The sequence below is a fragment of the Geospiza fortis genome, unplaced genomic scaffold, assembly GCF_000277835.1.
Source record: "Geospiza fortis unplaced genomic scaffold, GeoFor_1.0 scaffold138, whole genome shotgun sequence".
Taxonomy (NCBI): domain Eukaryota; kingdom Metazoa; phylum Chordata; class Aves; order Passeriformes; family Thraupidae; genus Geospiza; species Geospiza fortis.
Genome location: NW_005054307.1, coordinates 10,891,813 through 10,911,146, shown reverse-complemented (window position 1 = coordinate 10,911,146; position 19,334 = coordinate 10,891,813). Strand labels below are relative to the sequence as shown.

Here is a 19,334-nt window from a genome sequence, read left to right as displayed (position 1 = left end):
CCCACAAATTTTTCTCTGAAAGTTTATACAATGTATTTTCCTGATTCCTCATGTGATTATCTTGTTTCCACAGTTTTCTATGTTGAGAAATCCATTTATCAAAAATGGCAAAACCATTGTTTAGGAAGCACTTTTTAAAAAACTCACACTACTTATTTTTCAAATACACAGCATTGTACCACACACATTTTCAGCATGAAAATTGTCTGTATTTCACGTCTTAGGTTGTTTTTCACCTCTTGCCACAAGTGCCTTGATTCCCACGTTGTCCACTCTACATGTACATTGTTTCTGACTTAGACTGTGGACTAGTTAGGAAAACTGAGCATGAATTGCCCAAACTAGAGCCTATACAAGCTCTGCATGAAGTATGAACATGAGGTTGACATGAGATACGTCATGTTTTGTTCCTGGCCCTCTACAACCCCTTGAGGCTGGTTGTGAGGATGGGACACGGTGGAGAGCTTAGGACCTATGAGTGCAAGGATTAGAGCTGCCATACCAAAAGGCATTGTCACTTCAACAGGACAGACTTGGACTAATCCACACGATTTGGCCTGGCAGAGCAACCTCTGGCACAGTTCAGATACCCTGAAACCATCTCTGCACATCATACCTGCCAGGACACATTCTAAAAGGGCATGAGTGTTAAATACAGGTAAGACAACAATTTTTTTAGGTTTAAGTATGTGGTTATTGGTTTTTATCAGTTGGTTGGTTGGTTGGTTGGTTGGTTGGTCTTTTTCTTTTTTTGCTTAAATAACTTGCGGGATTGTGTAGGCTTTGCCTTGGGCTTCATACAAAAGGTATGGCCAGCCAGATAAGGGGGTGATTCTGCCACTCTGTCCACCATGGTGAGCCCACACCTGGAGTACCACATCCAGCTCTGGATTCCCCAGCATAAGAACCTCATGGACCTGTAACAGTAGGTCTAGGGGAGGGCCACAAAAACTGGTCAGAGCATTGGAACACCTCTGCTATGAAGACAGTATGAAAGATTTGAATTTAGAGAAAGGAAGGATATGTGGAGACCTTATGGCAGCATTTCAATAATTAAAGCTGGCTCATAAGAAAGATGAAGAGAGACTTTTTTCCAAGACTTATACTGACAGGACAAGGGACAATGATTTTAAATTGAAAGAGAAGAGATTTAGATTGGACATGAAGAAAGACATTTTTTACAATGATGGTGAGAAGTGTGCTGGTCAGGTTGGATGAGAATTTAAGCAACTTTTTATCTGGTGCAAGATGTCTCTTCCCATTCCAGTTCATTTGGATATTTAAAGATCCATATTAGCCAATTAATAAAAACTTGCTCCAGAGCCAACTACATATAAAACTGTGTAGGTCTGCCTGAAACTACAGGTTGTACAATGCCACAGTGAAAACAAAATGAGAATAATTACTGTAAACAGACCAGAAACCAACAGCACAATGTAAATGTAAAAACCACAGAGTATTGTGCAATATGCAAAGAGGTATTGGGGATGAAAGAAGGCAACATACAGATCAGAAACAAAGAATAATAGTCAGAAAAAGACCTACTGAGATGCAGCAAATGTGTCTAGATATCCATTTATTTGAAGTACTATTGGAGGAGCAAAGTGGAACAAAAGCAAATGGTAACATTTAAAGGACAGGGAAAAAAAAAAAAGAGAATTCCTGAATACTAATCTCAGCAGATTATTAGGGGAAGTTCAAAGGAGAAGAGTAGGAGAAGGAAGATGAGGAGTGATAAATTGAAAATTGAAACTGAAGCTGTTTTTTGAGTAGAAATCCATGCTCTCTAAATCTTTGTGAGGAAATTACTAGCAGAGAATGGATCAAAAGCAATAACATAAAAATGATCACAAGTAGGTATTAGACACGTAATAAATGTCTTAGAGAAGTCCTTGATAAGTTCAGAGCTGCTTCAACATCACATTTTAATGAAAAATATGTATCTGACCAACTAAACATTAACAAACTCCTACTGGCATGTCAAAACACGCTGAAATGAGGCCCTGAAGAAGGAAGCAGGTAGACAATCAAATCAAGGCAGAAGGCTAACAACACTTGACAATAACAAACCTGGTTCAACAAGGGCGAAAGCGACTGCAGAAAATCTGAAATCACAGCTAGAATATCAAAAAGAGTGAGCCTCCCAAGGCACCAAGCGCTCTGTGCAGCAGAGTGCATGAGCACAGATGTGCAGTGGCAAGGTTGGCTGTCCATACCTCAGTGAGTGTCACCATGGATGGCATCACCCCCAGCAATGCCACATCCTGGCACACAGTGCTTCCACCCAGGCTCTTAGCAATGTATGGCAGGTAGGAGGTTGTAGCCTCATTATTGTGCTTCTAGCCCTTAACTGACTTTGCTTCTGATAATTTTCCAAGTTACTTATTGATTTCATTTGTAGTTTCTTGTACACAAAACATTCATCACCAGTGAGCTGTACAACAGGCCTGTGGCATTCACATTCTCTGAAAAAATTCCTTTGCCCAGGATTTTTCTCCTGGGAAGCTGAGAAGCCTCGGAGAAAAGGAAAACATTTATCTCATTTGCTTCTCCTCTGTTTTGCTCATGTGGAATATGTTTGGAGATTGTTTACCCACAGGTGATAGTTTCATTGGATTCTGGTGTGAGTTGCTTTGACTATTTGGCCAATCAGGGTCTCTCTGTCGAGACTCTGGAAAGAGTCACAAGTTTTCATTATTATCTTTTTAGCATGGAGTAAGTATCCTTTCTGTTTTCTTTAATATAGTTTAGTATAGTATTCTTTAATATAAAATAGTGTCCTAAAGTAACAAATTGGCCTTCTGAAAACATGGAGTCAGATTCATCATTCCTTCCTTCATCTGGGGGCAATCCAAATACAATACAGGCCATCCTAAAATACTATTTCCTTTTGCTTGGATTGTGTTACAGTATGATTTCATAGAATACCTCTCTTGTCTCTATTCAGAAAAATCACTAATGATCTTTCTCGATGAAGCTTTTTTAACACTGTTGATTACATGTTTCTCTGCTAAATCTCAAACAACTCTCTGAAAGGAATACAGTTTCCCAAATGCTCTAGAAAGGGTTAAACATTTCATTTTTTCCCCCCAGTTTAATGTTCCAAAAATAAGGGTAAATACACAATTACTTTGATTTGGTTTTTTTCTTCCTCTGCTTTTTACACTAGGAAATATTACTTCTCCTTAGGACAATGAAGAGTAATGCACACTCTTCCAGAGAAGTTGCAGGCAAAGAAACTTGGTTAAGTTTGATTAGCTTCATGGTCTGGAATTCACCAGTACAAGTCTAGAATTTTAACCTGATGCTTATCAATTAATGACTAGAGAAGACTGAAAAATTCACACAAATCTACAAAACTATCAATGTTACAAACCCTATTAAAATATTCTCTCTAAGGGGCTGCAAAATGGGATACAAGATCTAAAATTTGTAATTTCCATAGTTCTAAAGCTTGTTTTGTAGGGAATGAAATTGTAATTATCCTTACATAAAAGATATTATAGCTAACAAAGAAGACTAGTGAGTCATTATCTTGTCTTAAATTGGTTAAAAAGGTATTTAGTTTACTATTAGTCCCCCTATACTATTCATTTATGAAATATTATTATCACCACTAGAAATTCATGAAAGAAAAACACTACATTCTGAAACCCCAAAAATTGCCACAGTGGACACTTTTTTGTTTGAAACAGAACCCCAAACCACTATAAACATAGTTTTTAAACAGGAATTACACCAAAATTTCCATTTACCTTTAGAATTCTGAGTTTTTCATTACAGAAATGGCTGGTGGGGTGAGGATGTTGATGAATCTTCCCTTTCCTCAGAAAAGTAATTGCAAGAAACAGCAAGAATGGCAGAAATAACTGAAGGGTGATTTTTGTGAAGCCATTTCACTTATTACAGAGCATATCATCAGAACCCCCAAAGAACAGCTGCTAACTCATCTCACTGAGGAGTGAAAAGGAAGAGTAGAGGGTGAAAAAGCAGAACAGCCTATGTGACTGTACCCTAACCAGCTTAGTACCTTATGTACGACTTTCAGCACTTCCTATCTCTCTTGACAAGATGAATGACAAGAGCCTGGATGTAAAAGGTGTATGCTTACTACATAGGTATTTGATATGAAACTGATATGTCACTCATAACAAAAACATAATACAAGTACCTGTATATTAAAAAAAAATAGCACAACAGATAAAAAGAATAGTTGGAGAAAGAATGTTGTTTTATATTTGTGTTCACAGGACATAGTCCTATTCTATATTCATAGAAAATGCATCACTCTAATTTTCAATCAATATTCCATTACTTTCTAAGCTAATACTTAATTGATAAAAAGATTAAAATTATTATAGTGTATTTTTTGTTTACTTTTCTTAACCACTTGTAAAATAGGAAATTATCAAATGCATTTCATGTCTACTTAATTGCAACATTATTTTGCATTATTTATTTTATTCTGATTTTGGTCCTTATTTTTCACACTTAAATGGAGAAACTTTTATATTTGAAGGGACAAGTAAGGTTTTATATATGATACTTAGAATACTAAATTTTTTACTAATGAAACCAAATATAGCAGTAATAGTTAACCATGGACTTAAACATCGTACTTGCTTTTTTAAATTTCATAAGAGCCGATGAAGAAAAATGCAAAACTGACCTTTATAAATTAATCACAAAATGATGATAGACTTCCTAATGCACTACTTACACTTTGCAGTATCAAAGATGCATAAACATCTTTGTTTACAGAGATAAATGTACAATCCACATGAGCAAAAAGGGAATAACTGTATTGGGGTAAAGATAATGATTATTTTTTTAATAATATGTTCTGCAATATAGTAAAGTTGCCCGAGGTCTCTTAAGACAGACATGATAGGTATGTAGTTTCTACCATGACAAAAAGCAAAATTGACCAGACAGTTATGAATAGTTTTGCAATTGTGCAGTTATTTATATACTCTCAGTGTTTTATGATGCAGGAAATAAACACATCAAAACTTAGAAAGATCATACCTGAAATGGCTTAGAACTGCTGAGGAAGAGTGTCTGTCTGATCCATTTGTTTTCTTGATTTCCAAACTTGTACCACAACAGCCATCCCTTAGCATTGCTCACAGTTCTTTGGAAGACTGACAGCTTATAAACTTCTTTTCCAAACATATGATAATGGAAGCGGAAAGCACAGGTTCCATAGCCAGAAGGGTTGAAGAGAGGACTAAGCAGAACTGCTTTATCCTGGAACTGGCGTGGCTCAGAGGACTCCAGGTACAGGTAGTGTCCTCTGGCTGTCCCTGTCGTGTGATCCTTCAATGGGCCTGTATTGACTGTGGGGGTTGGACCCTGTATTCTGATCCAGTCAAAGTCATCCTCTACATCCTGCTCCCAGTTGCACAGCCCATTTTCAAAGTCACACTGTAGGTCAGGGTCTGAAATGTAAAGAGAACAGACTGTCAAAAATAAAAAAGCAGTATCAAAAGGGGATGGGGCTTTAATATTTTTTTCTTATCCTTGCAAATATTTATTTCCAATATATATCTGTCAAATTGTACTCAATTAATTGAATAAACAGAACTGTGAGTAAAATTATCCATGTTATTAACTTTATGTATTATTAAAATTAAAGACTATAAACTTTAACTGAAACAGATCAAAGGAGTTAAAATTGAGGTTAATTGAATGAAATAAACCACACCATACTTTCTTGTAGGTACATGTGATAAATGATCTAATGTATTTTTCCTTGGCAGACGTAGTCCTAGAAACACATTGGGGTTTAGATCTTTATTATCCTCAATAATATTAACACGATAATTTTACCAAGGCTAAATCAAAGAATTTATAACACAACTGCATTTTTTTATTTGACACCAAAGAAATATGTATTGATTACTTCTAATATAAAACAATAAAATGTGTCAGAGGTGGTGAACTTGCATTTCAACTTTGTATCTGCTTTTAATAAGCAGTAACTGACATTATAGCTTTTTTTTTTTAATAAAGATGTTGCATTTAATGGTGTTTAAAACTGCAACTCAAACCTTATCATAGACCTCAAAATGGGTTATAAATAAGCTAGGCATTTCACAAGTAGAAAAACTAAGATAAGCTGGAAAGCTTTCACTTTCTTTTAAATTTACAACAGTTTTAAGTTGATATTCAGCAATTATTGCTGCAGACTGATATCACCTCGAGCATGTAAGGTGCCCCCCATTCTCAAACTGATTGTGATTTGCATAATTCAGTTACCTCAGGAAGTGATAAAGCAAATGCTAGTTAATTTTATTTTATATTAATGTTCTTGAGTTCTTAAAATTGATGAATGCACGCTTCAGGGGAAAAACCATCAACAGCACCCTTCAGCACTCAAGGTGAATGTCAAAAATGGGAACAACTCATAGCTTTCCTCAGTACTTTCAAGAGCTTCCTTTGAAGGGTACAAATAGGTTCAGCATGACTCCTATCTTTAGTATAGATATTTTAACCTTTTTTTTGATAGGAAGAGTGTAGGTCCTAAGAAGAGGTAGGACATACACTCCTCTCAGTCCATCAGTACGTCTGTACTTGTGTCAGTAAAATCAAAGATAGCACCTTGACTTTATATCCTCCCTTTTAAAACAAACTTGTAAAAAATGTTTGTTTTACACAAGATAAAGAAATAGAGTGGCTTTGGATAAAGGAAATAGAATTCCATTTACCCTCAGTTTAACTCATCATATGCATTTAAGTTTAAAATTATCATTCTGGTCAATGTCTAACTATACTGAGTGGAATCATTACTGGCTGTAGCAATTCTGTGCTCTTTCAGCCCAGGAGTGAATTGGCAGGTCAACTTTTGTGTGGTGTTAGTAAGCAATAGTGGAAAGTACTCACCACAGCTGTCTTCATCCGATCCATCCCCACAGTCATCAACAAGATCACAGACCAATAAACTGTCAATACAAGCTTTTGTGTCTCTGCACCAGAAGTGATTTGGACCTTCACAACTCGATGCTGGAGGCGGGAGAGCACAGTTTTCAAATCTAATATCATCAATCGCTGAGATGCCCTCATAAACACCCAGACTGATTTTATCAAGAGAAAATTGGAAAGGATGTGGAAGGCGTCCAAGCTGAATGACTGCCTTCAGCCACTGATTTCCCTCGCTGTAGTATGTCCTCCAAAGGACTGTAGGCTGTTTCAGCCCATCCACAAGCAATTGCAGCTCTGCTGCCCCAACTGACTCTCCGTAATTGTAATACCTAAAGTGATATAAATAAGAATGTTAAGTGGGCAAATGATGAAAATTGACCACATCAGTTACAATGACCTCTATCTTTTCTGTTATATCTCTGTGATATATAGGAAGTCCACAGGGCCTGTAAGTCAATCCATTTTCTGAATGATGGTAGGACAGGCTGCTATATCAGTCTAGGTCTGGTCTTAAGAATTGAAGATTTTGAGGGAAGAAGCATACTTCATTAAATTGAAACTCAGAACTGAAGAGTCACTTTTGCTTTTATATTCAGCAACAAACACTGCTCACTCAGATGCATAATTTCTTTTTATAAATTTAATTCAGTACATGATTATAAAGTTTTCAAGAAGGAAAAACACAACAGCTACTGAATGCATAAGTATGCTCTCTATCTGCGTTACTTTTTGTTAACATGTTGCCTTCTAAGCCCTCAGCATTTAAAACTGACAAATACTTAGGTTGGCAATTGTACAACAAAACTGGGAGCAGAAGCACATATACAACCAACAATGTGTAATATCCAACTTTAAGTAATGAATCTTGTATAAAAAGACAGTTCCACTTCCTATGGCAGATGTATTTGACATCACTGAGATAAACTGCGCCTAATTGTTATTAAGGTCAGGCCAAACCTTTATTTAAACAGTGACACCAGTTTGGCCTTAGCAAACAAATTATCAAAGCTATATTTTTTCTGTCTATCTTTGACAAGTTTGCACAAAGACTGAAACAAGACAATTACTGAAAATGTTTGTTTGGGTTTGATTGTTGATTTTAGTTGTGGGGTTTTGTTGGTTTGGTTTGGTTTGGTTTGGTTTTTTCTGTTTATATGAAAAAAAAAGTGGAAGCCAAGAGCCAATTCTCACACTGGAACTTCTACTTAATAATAATGACATCTAATTTTGGATACTCACCATGACTCAAGAACCTATTAGATTTTTCATTGCTTTTCTTCACTTGAAAAAAAATTCACATTTTCAAATTATTAACCAAAGAGCAAAGAATTAACCAAAGAATTGTTAGTAAAAGGACTGTGGTATTTGCCCATGTATATACAGGCACAATCCTTTATTATAAATTTGCTCAGAGCCTGACAATGTCATGTCCTGTTTCACTTCTTCTCTGCAAGTGTTTCATATTACATTTGTATTGTTCACAATGAAGATTATATGCTGACAGAAAAAAATGAAATAAATACTTCAGAGAAAGATGTATCTGTTTCAAACTATAACCTCGATTTCAGTCCAAGAGAAGCAATGTGAGACAATCCAGGAATTTTCAATGTAAAGTATTTCATACCAAAAGGACAGTGTGCAATTTGATCCTGTTTGCCTGAACTTTGGGCTTCGTAGCCGAGCTATTTGTGAAATACTGTTGCTGGTCTTCAGAATGAACATAAAATGACCTGTTAAAATAGAACAAAAAGCAACTTTTCAGCTCAAGAAATAAAGGATTTTTAAAAGTTTTTACAGCATTCATGGCCATCACTTAAAATCTGGCTAGGAAGCCAGTTTATCAATTCCATTTCTCTGTTTCTAGGCCTGGCTTGTCTTACCTTCAGATTTGTTATAGGTGTGGTCTCGTGGAGGAGCTTGCTTCTGAAATGCAGGTGGAAGAACATTGCTGGAGCTTCTTACCCAGTCAAATTCATCTGCATATATAGCTTCAAACCAGCCACAGCTCTCTCTTTCAAAGTCACATACAGCAGCTGGAATAAAGAAAGAGACATTTAATTTCTACATACAACATTACTAAAAGAGCTTTGCAGTATGAAAAGTAAATAAAATGTTTCTAATACGTCATGAATATTCTAGAAGTAAGTCTAGGAAAGGGGTGTGGAGAGGCAGAGTGGCTTTGTACCAGACATGAGGTACTTGCTTAGTAAGAGCTGAGTAAAAGAGCAGCCACAGAGGAGCAGCCAAGCCATGGCTATGTGCACTATTCCCAGTGAAACAGATCCTTCTCTCTTGGGGTGCTCCAGCCAAAGCACTCAGAGCAGGCTAGGAGGTGCTGAAAACAAACCTCACAGTCCTCCTGGCACAGAGCAAGAACATTGGGCACACAAAGCAGCCACAAACCTTCTGCAAGATCTGTTTTGTTGTGGGAGCCAGAAATAAAATCCCTTTTTTCTTAAATGCCAGCAAGTATGTTAATGATAACAAAATCCTCCCTCTGTTCATAACTGTAATGAAGTTAAATATCAGGCATTAGTGAGAAACTATGATATTGGTAATCTCTGCAACACAAACTACTGAAGTGAAAAAGATCTAAAAAGCTGCATTCTTCAATTCTTCAATTTAAAAAGCAGTGATATTTTAGAGAATGTATATATTACAAATACAGAGGGGAAAAAAGAGTGGAAGAGTGTAATTTATGAATGAATGTAAATTAACATAGAACCATGGAATGGTCTGGGTTGGAAGGGACCTTAAAGATCTTTTAGTTCCAGCCCCCTTGCCATCGGCAGGGAAAGCTCCCCCTAGCCCAGGCTGCTCAGAGCCCCATCCAGCCTGGCCTGGAGCACCTCCAGGGATGGGCTATTCATGGCTTTTCTGGGCAACTGTTCCAGTGACTCACCACTCCCACAGTAAGGAATTCCTTTTAATCAGTTTTTTCTCTCTGGTATTTTATAAAAATTTTCATTAAATCACAAAATTATATTTTTTTTTTTATTCCTGCAAATATAACAGGCTTTAAATGGAAAATATTAAGGGAATTAAAGACTTTAAGAAATAATTTATTAATCATATACATAGAATAAATAAAGCAAATATTCAGGCATGACTGTCAGAATTCTGCCATTATTTTATAATTCTTATCATAGCTTTCAGTCATCATATTATGCTGTGGCATAGTATGGTATGTAGAATATGCACATATCAGAATCATATGAAGTCCCGTGAAGAATAAGATTACATTAGTGTTTATTTATGGAAAGCACGGGAGGTTTTTTCCATTTGTTGTGTTTGATTTTGTTTGTTTTCCTTTTAGAAACTGTTACACTAGTTATACATATCTTTTAGAAATAATGAAAAATTACTAATGAGGCATATTAGTAATATTGATAGCTATAGCTTCTAAAAAGAAAAGGTTTTGTAAGTTATTGACAGTTAAAAGTCCACAGTTAGCTTCAAAAAATTCTACAAATCTGGAAGAACAAATAATGTTTAAGAGATCCAATAAAATATATGTTTTCTCTGCATATGGTGTATGTGGGACAGAAAGGCCTATGATAAAATGATACAAATCAAATGTGACTAAAAAACAGAAGGAAGGAATTTTTTGACAGAAAGTTTTGATAGAATAAAATGAAGACAAAATATATCTGCAAATATTCAAGGACCTAAGCTTGAGAGAAATTACTGAAAATCCCCAGAGAGAATATCATGAGAAAGGAATATAGACAGCTATTTTTGATTTGCTTTTTACTCAATTCAAGAAACTATCACATATTCTCAGGAGAACAGCCACAAAGTATATGACAGACCTTGGACACAGATGGTTACACCAAATGAGGCAAATAAACAAGATAAAACTGCTAAGTCTGAGCCCAGACTTCTTGCATCTGTAACTTGTAACCCAGACAAAACAGAGAAGAAAGGATTCACTAGACCATTTAGCTTAAGCATGGATGAATACAGTGAGATAAAATAACCCTGAAACCTTCAACTAAATATCAAACCAACTATTTAACACCTAAGGAAAATACAAGAATACAGAAAGCTGATAGAGCCTGGGTGAAATGCACTTGGATCTTGATGCTTGATAACACTTCAATTATCTAATTTTCTTGTCCCATAACTTCTTTGACTGGCAGTTTAATTTCAGGCAGATTATTCAGAAAAAAAGTCTCATGATTGGGCACATTTTTTCTTTCTCTCACAGTGAACTCCACAGTCTAATCTGCCTTCTCTCTTAAGACTTTTGCTTTAGCTTTTCTCGTATTTGATCCTCTTTGCTTTTCTTCCTTTTTTATTTTTGTTCCCACATACTGTGTATATACTCTAATCTCACATGAGCCTATGAACTCTGCCAGGCTGTCTGCTCTTCATGTGCTGATGAATTTATTGCTGGTGTTTCTTAAACTTCTTTTGTTATCCTTATTATGTTTTTACATTTAACCTACCAAAATTTGTCTTCTTTTCTATATTTCTAAATTAGAAAATACTTCAACCATTTGTTTGATGCTGTTTAAATCCTGGTGGTATCCAAATGTATGAATACATTTTTCTTTGCTGCCCCTTTCAGCATCATTTCTAACAAGCTCCCTCCCTAGTCAAGAAGGAAACAGTGATCTTGTGAGCATCACATTTCAGAGTGGTTGGCTTTGTGGATGCTTTGAGCAAGCTGCCTTTACACCTTCAACAAGTCCAGTTTTCTCTGAGCTGACTTGTCACCACAAAACCCCAGATTTCTTTCTGATTTTGGGCTCTTATGCAAAGTACTTTTGCCCTTTCTGTTTCAAGTAGTTTTATTCTAAGGCCTTCACAAATCAGATGTGCAGTTTCTCTGTTAGCTGAATGATGCCTAACATGAATTTAATAAACAGTTTTGCTCATAACAGTGTTCTAAAAACAAGTATTTAAGATATTAGCACTTCTTCAAGAATGGGAATTCATAAATCTCTACAACCCCCAAAATCTCTGCTTGTCTTTCAGTCAATGTAAGTTTATACAGAATGAATCATAAATAAAAAATCCAGGTGAAGAGATAACATCATCATTACTGTCTTATAATGTTTTCCTTTATTTAAAAAATGTTTCTAAACCTTCCAATATCCCAATAAACTTTAAACTAATTTTCAAACAGTAATTATAAGATAAATCTAGGAATTTATTGCAAATTAACAAAATTTGCAATAAATTGAAAAAATAAAATTATCATCATTTCTAGGAATCAGTTTAACTCTGGACACAGTCATCTGAAACTATTTTAACTCGCTTTAAAATACAATCACACCTGTCTTCCCAGTTTATGTTTTCTATCCCAGCTACTATTTACTAATTCCATTATATACACTCTATCAAACAACACCATAATTTGCTGGTGCAGTGGCCTAATTTCTACAGTGACAAACTGAATAGAGAAAAGTTAAAAAAAATAACTGCAAAAGTTCATCAGCAAGAAGCATGCTAACTGAACAAACAAACAAAAAAACAAAAGACAAAAAGCAAGTCACTACTTGAAGATCAAATATGTCTGATCTTTACAAAATCCAAAGCAAAGTTCCCCCTTCCCTCAGTTTTCACCTTTAAATATTAATTGCTACTATTTTGAAAAAACAAAACCAAAAAATCCACACTTAAACATAAAGGTTTAAAACAAATAGATGTGGTAGTCTTCTCTACAGATGGCTACAGGAACAAAGTACTCCAGAACATTTTGTTTTGCTAAATTCTGTTGGGAAATCCATTTCAATAGCCATGAAATTCCAATAGACTTCTTTGTGATTTGAGTCATGTGGGCTTTTTAATACTAGACAGACATGATTTGTACATAACACAGAAGTGTATATCACTTGTGAAATGAGAAATAGCTTTGCCTGTAAGGAAGGCAAAACATGCAGATTAAAATGTTTTGTTATAAATAAATCTTGTGATATCACTGTGCACCTACATTTTTAACAGCTAACTGCACAAAATATCTCCTAACTTAGCTGTAGGACTTAGAAAGATTGAGATTTTTACAGAGGAAAAAAAAATCTAAAATAAATTCCATAACACTGAAGGGAAAGTTCCTCTTTTTACTGAACTATGCAAAAATAAGGTCCAGTGGTCACTATTCAGGTCTTCTTGTTATTCACCCTGTTTTCTCTGCCACCAAAGCCCATTCAATATTTTTTATCAAAGTGCATAATTTGCTGGAAACCAAATGAGTAACTATGAAATGAGACATAGGTTTTGCCCAAAAAATACAGTGTAGATATTTGCTGAAAGAAGTAGACAAGTTAGACTCATCACTTCTGGGTTCTATAGAAATTCTGAAAGTGTGTGTGGTCTCTGTTGGAAAAATGTCCTTACTCTTTCCTAAATGTTTTTATTTTCCACAGCTTATTTCCTGTTTTACTATTACACAACTGCTCTTCTGTGACCCCTTATCTCAGTCCCAGTATCACTGGAAAACTGGAAATCCTCACTCTCTTATCTCATTTCCCCAAGCAGCTCCCTGATCCTGGTCCTCTCATGCAGTCTCAGCTCTCTGTCACTTAATGGCCACATTTTATACAGATCTCTCCCAAAATATCACCGTTCCACATTTGTATTCTTCATTCCCATTCTCTCTTTGTTTTATTCTCTCTTACCAGACATTTAGTCTTCCACTATTTTTCTCTCTCCTGACACTTTGATCAGCTGCTCCCAGTTCTCCCCCCAGAGCAGCCAAGGTCCCTCCCGCCCTGCCTTCTTCCAGCCCCTGGTATCTTCTCTCCTACACCAGCAAGCTCAAGCAATGCAGCCTTTGCAGCCCATTTCTTACCCACTGTCAAAGGTACTTTCCTTTCTCTGTAGATGGGATTTCAGTCCCATCCCTTCCCCATTTAACTTTCATGAGCTGATTCTTATGCAGTTATCCAGGCACTTCCTGTATTAGGTACTTTCTCCAATTTACAACCTGACAATCTTTTCACTCCTTGAACTTAAGCCCATCTCTCTGATCTGGCTGCTGTTTCTGGTCTCACCTTTAAGAATTACTGATATGCTTGGCAGAAATAGAGTAGCAAGCATATGAGACAGACATTTTGGTATGAAAGATTTGACTCTAAAAATGAGATTTAGGAAGAGTTACTGAATAATTAGAACAGAAGTGGGAAATATAGGGAATGTTTCTTATAATACTGAGGAGATTTTTATTACTCGTATGAAGGTAACCATTAGAAATCAAATAATATTTATCTTTAAACAATTATGCCACTAAAGTAGTTTTTAAGAACCAATACTTGCATCCTCTCTTTACTTGCCTTCTAACTCAAATTAAGGTACATAAAACTGTGTACAAATGTATAGATTATGTCCAGTTTATTAATTACTTCATTTAAGGCTAGCCTTAGCATGCTTGTGCTGCCCTAAATTGTACACCATAGAAATAATAACTATTAAATGCATCTTTCATTTAGACATAAACACAAAAAAATACCACGTGTTTATGTGTGCTGGTTTGGCCTGAGGTGTAGTTAATTTTCTTCACAGTAGCTGATAAAGGGCTGTATTTTGGATTTGTGCTGGAAACAGTGTGGATTATTCAGGGATATTTTAATTATTGCTAAGCAATGTTTATATAGAGCCAAGGCCTTTCCTGTTCCTCACACTGTCCCACCAGCAAGGAGGTTGGGAATGCACAAAAAGCTGTGAAGAGACACATCCAGGAAGGTTGACCCCGACTGAGCAAAGGGATAGCCTACATCCTGTGGTGTCATGCTCAGCAGTAGACCAGAGGAGATGTTCCAAGTGATGATGTTGGTCTTCCCAAGTCACTGTAATGTGTAATGGGGCCCTGCTCCCCTGGGGATGACTGAACACCTGCCTGCCCACAGGGTGAATGAAATCTTTGTTGTGCTTTGCTTGTGCACATGGCTTTTGCTTTCCCTATTGAACTGTCTTTATCTTGACCCATGAGTTTTCTCACCTTTGCTCATCTGATTCTCTCTCCCATCCCACCCGGGGAGTGAGTCAGCAGTATGTGGGGCTGAGCTGGGGGTTCAGCCATGGCAGTCTTTTCTGGCACATGTGTCTTGAAGGGTTTGAGATAGTGAAAAGCATGATTGAAATGTGTTGGATCAAATTTAGAGCTTGCATTGATTTGTAGATATTAACTGGCACACTCCTGTGCTTGCCACGGGGCCTGCTTTCCTGACTGGTCATTAGAGCCTGGTGCTCACCATTGGCTGCTTCTTGCTTTTACTACTTGCTGCACTGCTTATCTCCTTACTCTGCTGTGCCTGGAGCATTTTGATAAGAACACAGGTGATGAGCCTGCTGGCCCATGGCCAGGTCACTGCTGCTGCTGGGGCTCCAGTGTGGACTCAAGTCAAGGGGACTGTGACCTGTGGATTAGGCCACATGAGACTGGGACTCCCTGGGGTGCCTGTGGCTGAAAACAGGCCCATGCCAGAGCAGGTACATCTTGAAGCACCTGTGGCCATGGTTATGTCTGTGTGGCAGCAGGTGCAACTCTGAAGGGTAAGTCCATGCTACAGAAATTACACCTCAAAGGATCTATGGCTGTGGGGCAATAGGTAGGCCTCGATACATCAGTGACTGTGCACGAGGTCAGGACCTCAAAGCATGTGACCATGGATAAACCTCTAAAAATATGCTACATTTCATATAAATGTAAATTGTTTCTTATTTATTTTATATAGAAACCCATATAATTATTTCTGATAATCCACACCATAAGTAGACAGGAAAAAAAAAAAGAACAGACGCATAAGACAGAGCATAAGGGAGAAATTAGCAAAGGGCAGACCGAATACCAAGAATACATTTATGTTAACAGATTGCTTTTAAACCTGATCTTATTCTTATTCCATCAACATAATTCTTAGGGTGCAAAAGTGAGCATTTAGACTACACCAAATGCATAGGATGTAGACCACAGAAGTCATGCTGCACATTCATCTTCGAGAGCACAAGCACACAATGTGATAGGTGTGTTAGGTCACTGCTGTAAATCTGCAGTTTGAAAAAGGCTGTCCCATTTCTCCTCTGCTTTAATGCATGAAAGTCAAGTATAAAAAGTATAAAAGCTTTATGGCCATAGTAAATTCTTCATCTGTAGAAGAAAAGCTGAGATCTAATAGTCAGGGGTAGCAGCACTCAAGAGAGAAAATATTTTGTCAGTCCCAGAAAGGGTAATCTTCAACTGAATTCTTGCAGGCCTGACAGAAAAAGGGGTACTCATTTAAGTGGAAGTGAAAATCAAGAGATATCTCAAGGATTGATATTGAGAGTTTAAAAAAGTTGTATGGCAACTTGGCTTATTCAGTGGGTGTAGTGGACCCAAGCATCTAATTAAATCATCTTGCTGGAATTTAAGATTATAAGATTTAAACGGAACATTTTTTGAAAGACATTTTAAGCCCATGTAATATCCTTGCCTGGTTCTCACACAAAGAGAAAAACATTAACAAGGTCAAGGTGCATGCAATCACTATTAGATGGAACATCATGGGGAAAAAAAAATCTTAATATTGATGAAAATAACAATGTAGTTGGAAGAAGTGAACAAAAATCTGTGCTTAGCCAAGTTCAGAAATAAGGAAAATTGAGAAATATGAAATGCTTGCATCCAAAAGCAGGAACGTACAAAGAAAATATAGAAAATAACGATGCACTACATAAGCAGGAAGATGATGAAATACTATTTGAAAAGAATTATAAGAGCTATTCTTGTGCTGCAGACCACCAGATTAATGTGCTGAAAGGCGAGTTTATTGCTTGGAAACAGTCAACTTGCCAAACTGCTTGCAGTGTCCTTTGTGTACCTACATTCTGCTTCCCACATTACAAGCTGTACTGCTAGCACACATTGAGCCAGCTCAGCAGTAACAATGATTTATAAGTCAGCAATATACTTAGAGCAAAGATCACCATAAATATAATGGTTCCAAAGTTTAACCTTTAGCATGGCATTGTTAATGTATTGTCTTGACAAATGCAACTTGGGTATAATAAAAGAGTCTTCAGTTGTATAATTGGAGGAAAAAGAAAAAAATCAGTTGCCATATAGGCTACTTGTAATTAAGGCTGGTCTAGGAACACCTAGCTGGACATTTGTCTTCAACCAAAGGTACAATGATGAAATGGAAACAAAGGCTGAATAGTTAAAAGGAAATATAAATGGCCACAAAAAACAGATCTTAATTTTCTTGATTAAAAGCTACCACTTCACTGCTATCCCAGTGCAGTGAAAGTTGCATGCAGTTAAATCTATTTAGAACATTTTTTAATTAAACTATTGATTTGGAAGTGTTATTATTTTGTCAGAGAACAAATACCCTTTACCTGAATTTAAAAAGGGTAATGTGAGAAAAATCCAGACTATCATAACCCAATGCTGTATAAGGTATGTAATCATTACTAAAGTAGAAAAACCATCAAGTAAATGAAAAATTGAGTGTTTTAATATGAGTAATATGGACACGGAAGCAATAAAGAAGTAAAAACTCTTCTCAGTTGTGCCCAGCGAAATAAGAAGAAGCAACAGACCCTTGTTTTACTGCAAGGTTAATCAAACACTGGGACAGGGTGTCCTGGCTGGCTGGGTAGTCTCCATTCTTGTAGATATTCACAACCTAACTCTGTCAAGCTCATGGCATTCAGCTCTGGTTGCCCTGCTTCAAGCAGGGTGGTGTTTAACCACTAAGTAATCTTCATATATGACTTCCAGCCTCAGCTGTGCTACAATAACATCAGAATTCTCTTTACTCTGGCTCACAAGAGGAAAGATATTCTGCTTAGTGAACACTCAATAGTAATTTCTGATTTTAGCTAGGCAAACTGTTATTTACTAAAACAAAATGCAGTTTTATATGTCAAACTTCTGTATATTTTGGATAGCAGTCTTTCTAAACACTTAAAACCCTCAGTACTGGTGCTCTAGCTGAAGAAGATTCAATGCTAAAATTGAAGAGAAACTGCATAGAAGCTGTAATTATTTCATTTACCTGCTAATAGTCAAATAGATCTTTGTTTATCTGTGCAACAACTCTCAAATCTACATATAAAAACCATAAAATATGAACAGTGAAATTCGATTATATTAGCACCTCTAAAGAAGTATATGTTTTTAGATGCATAACAGGGCACAGAAAATAATTTGAGGATCTTGTCTACGATATTTCTGTCATTTGTGTTGAATGTGCTAGAAAGCATCATGCTCTATTTTTAAAAAGAAATCTTGCATTAAATAAGGTTCATGGCAACTCTTTTGAAAATGCATCACAAGTTCTACAGCAAAGCTGGTGGTTCAAAGCAAGAGACTCATTTTCAAAAGTGCAAAGTATAACTGTGATTTCTTATGCAAAGCAGGAAACTGAATGAATCAAAAATACTTTTGAAGCTGCATATTAGAGACCCTGAAACAGTTCCAAGCTCCCTGCTGACTGTACAGTGGAGAGGGATTCTGAGATGCATCACCTCCCTTTACTTTCCCACGTGTTTGTTTCCATGCAGAGAAAGCCCAGGCATGTGGCCCTGAAAGGAGTCACAGCTCATCCAAACAGAAGATGCTGACTCCGCTTAAATTGCATCTGTGACCAGGCTCGTGGCACAGCTGTGGTACCACTGTGGCATCTTCCCATCAAAAAGTATATAAAACATACAATTTGAATGCAAGTCTGTGGCCAGTGCATTAGAATTATAAAATGAAATACTATTTTTTAAGGACCATGTTCTACTAAATAATTAATCAAAACCTTTTCTTCTGGTTTTAATGCTAAGAGAGAAGGAGTTGCTACAGAAACTAAAAGGGGAAAAATCACAGAACAGAATCAAAGTGAAGTAACTATTTCTCGAGAGCTTTTAATTAAATTTCAAGATTTATGAGGTCATGAAAGTATTGCAAATAGGACAAAGGAACATAGTCACAGGAGCTTAACAACACAGATTTCAAAGTTTTCACTTACGGCATTTGGTTTCATCGTGGTTATTAGGGCAGTCAGGCTTAAAATCACAAAATTTATCAGGCGAAATACATTGCCCATTCCCACATGAAAAAAATCCCTCTGGACAGTAAAAAGATGAAGCATTAGCATCTGCAGATTCTCTTTCCCCTTAAAAATCAGAAAAATACATGTAAGTAAACCTGCAAGTATATAAAATTGTAAGAAGTGCTTTTTATCTCCTTTTAATATAGCAACGTGCTCAGCACATGGAACAGATCAGCACCTATGCAGTGTACTAGGTTATATCACAGCTGATAAGAAACACAGCTGATCTCAATGTCTGATGGCCTTAAACTAAATCTTACTCTCCACAATATTCAAACTTTCATGTGAAAAGTTATCAAACACACCTTGGTGTTACAGAGCCAGGCTCCTGCTCAGAAGCCAGAGGCTGGGACGGCTCCCCCCCCCTTTCCCCGGGGA

The 19,334-nt window shown here is 36.6% G+C and overlaps 1 protein-coding gene across 1 annotated transcript in view; it reads right to left on the bottom strand.

Annotated features, from left to right (window-relative positions):
• MALRD1 (MAM and LDL receptor class A domain containing 1) overlaps positions 1-19,334 on the bottom strand; it is a 271,411-nt gene that overhangs the window by 164,213 nt on the left and 87,864 nt on the right. The window contains exons 15-18 of the mRNA XM_014312109.1: positions 8,805-8,957; positions 8,549-8,654; positions 6,886-7,253; positions 5,029-5,441 (exon numbers count right to left, since the gene is read on the bottom strand). Coding sequence (XP_014167584.1) covers positions 5,029-5,441; positions 6,886-7,253; positions 8,549-8,654; positions 8,805-8,957 — 1,040 coding nt within the window. The remainder of the gene's footprint in view (positions 1-5,028; positions 5,442-6,885; positions 7,254-8,548; positions 8,655-8,804; positions 8,958-19,334) is intronic.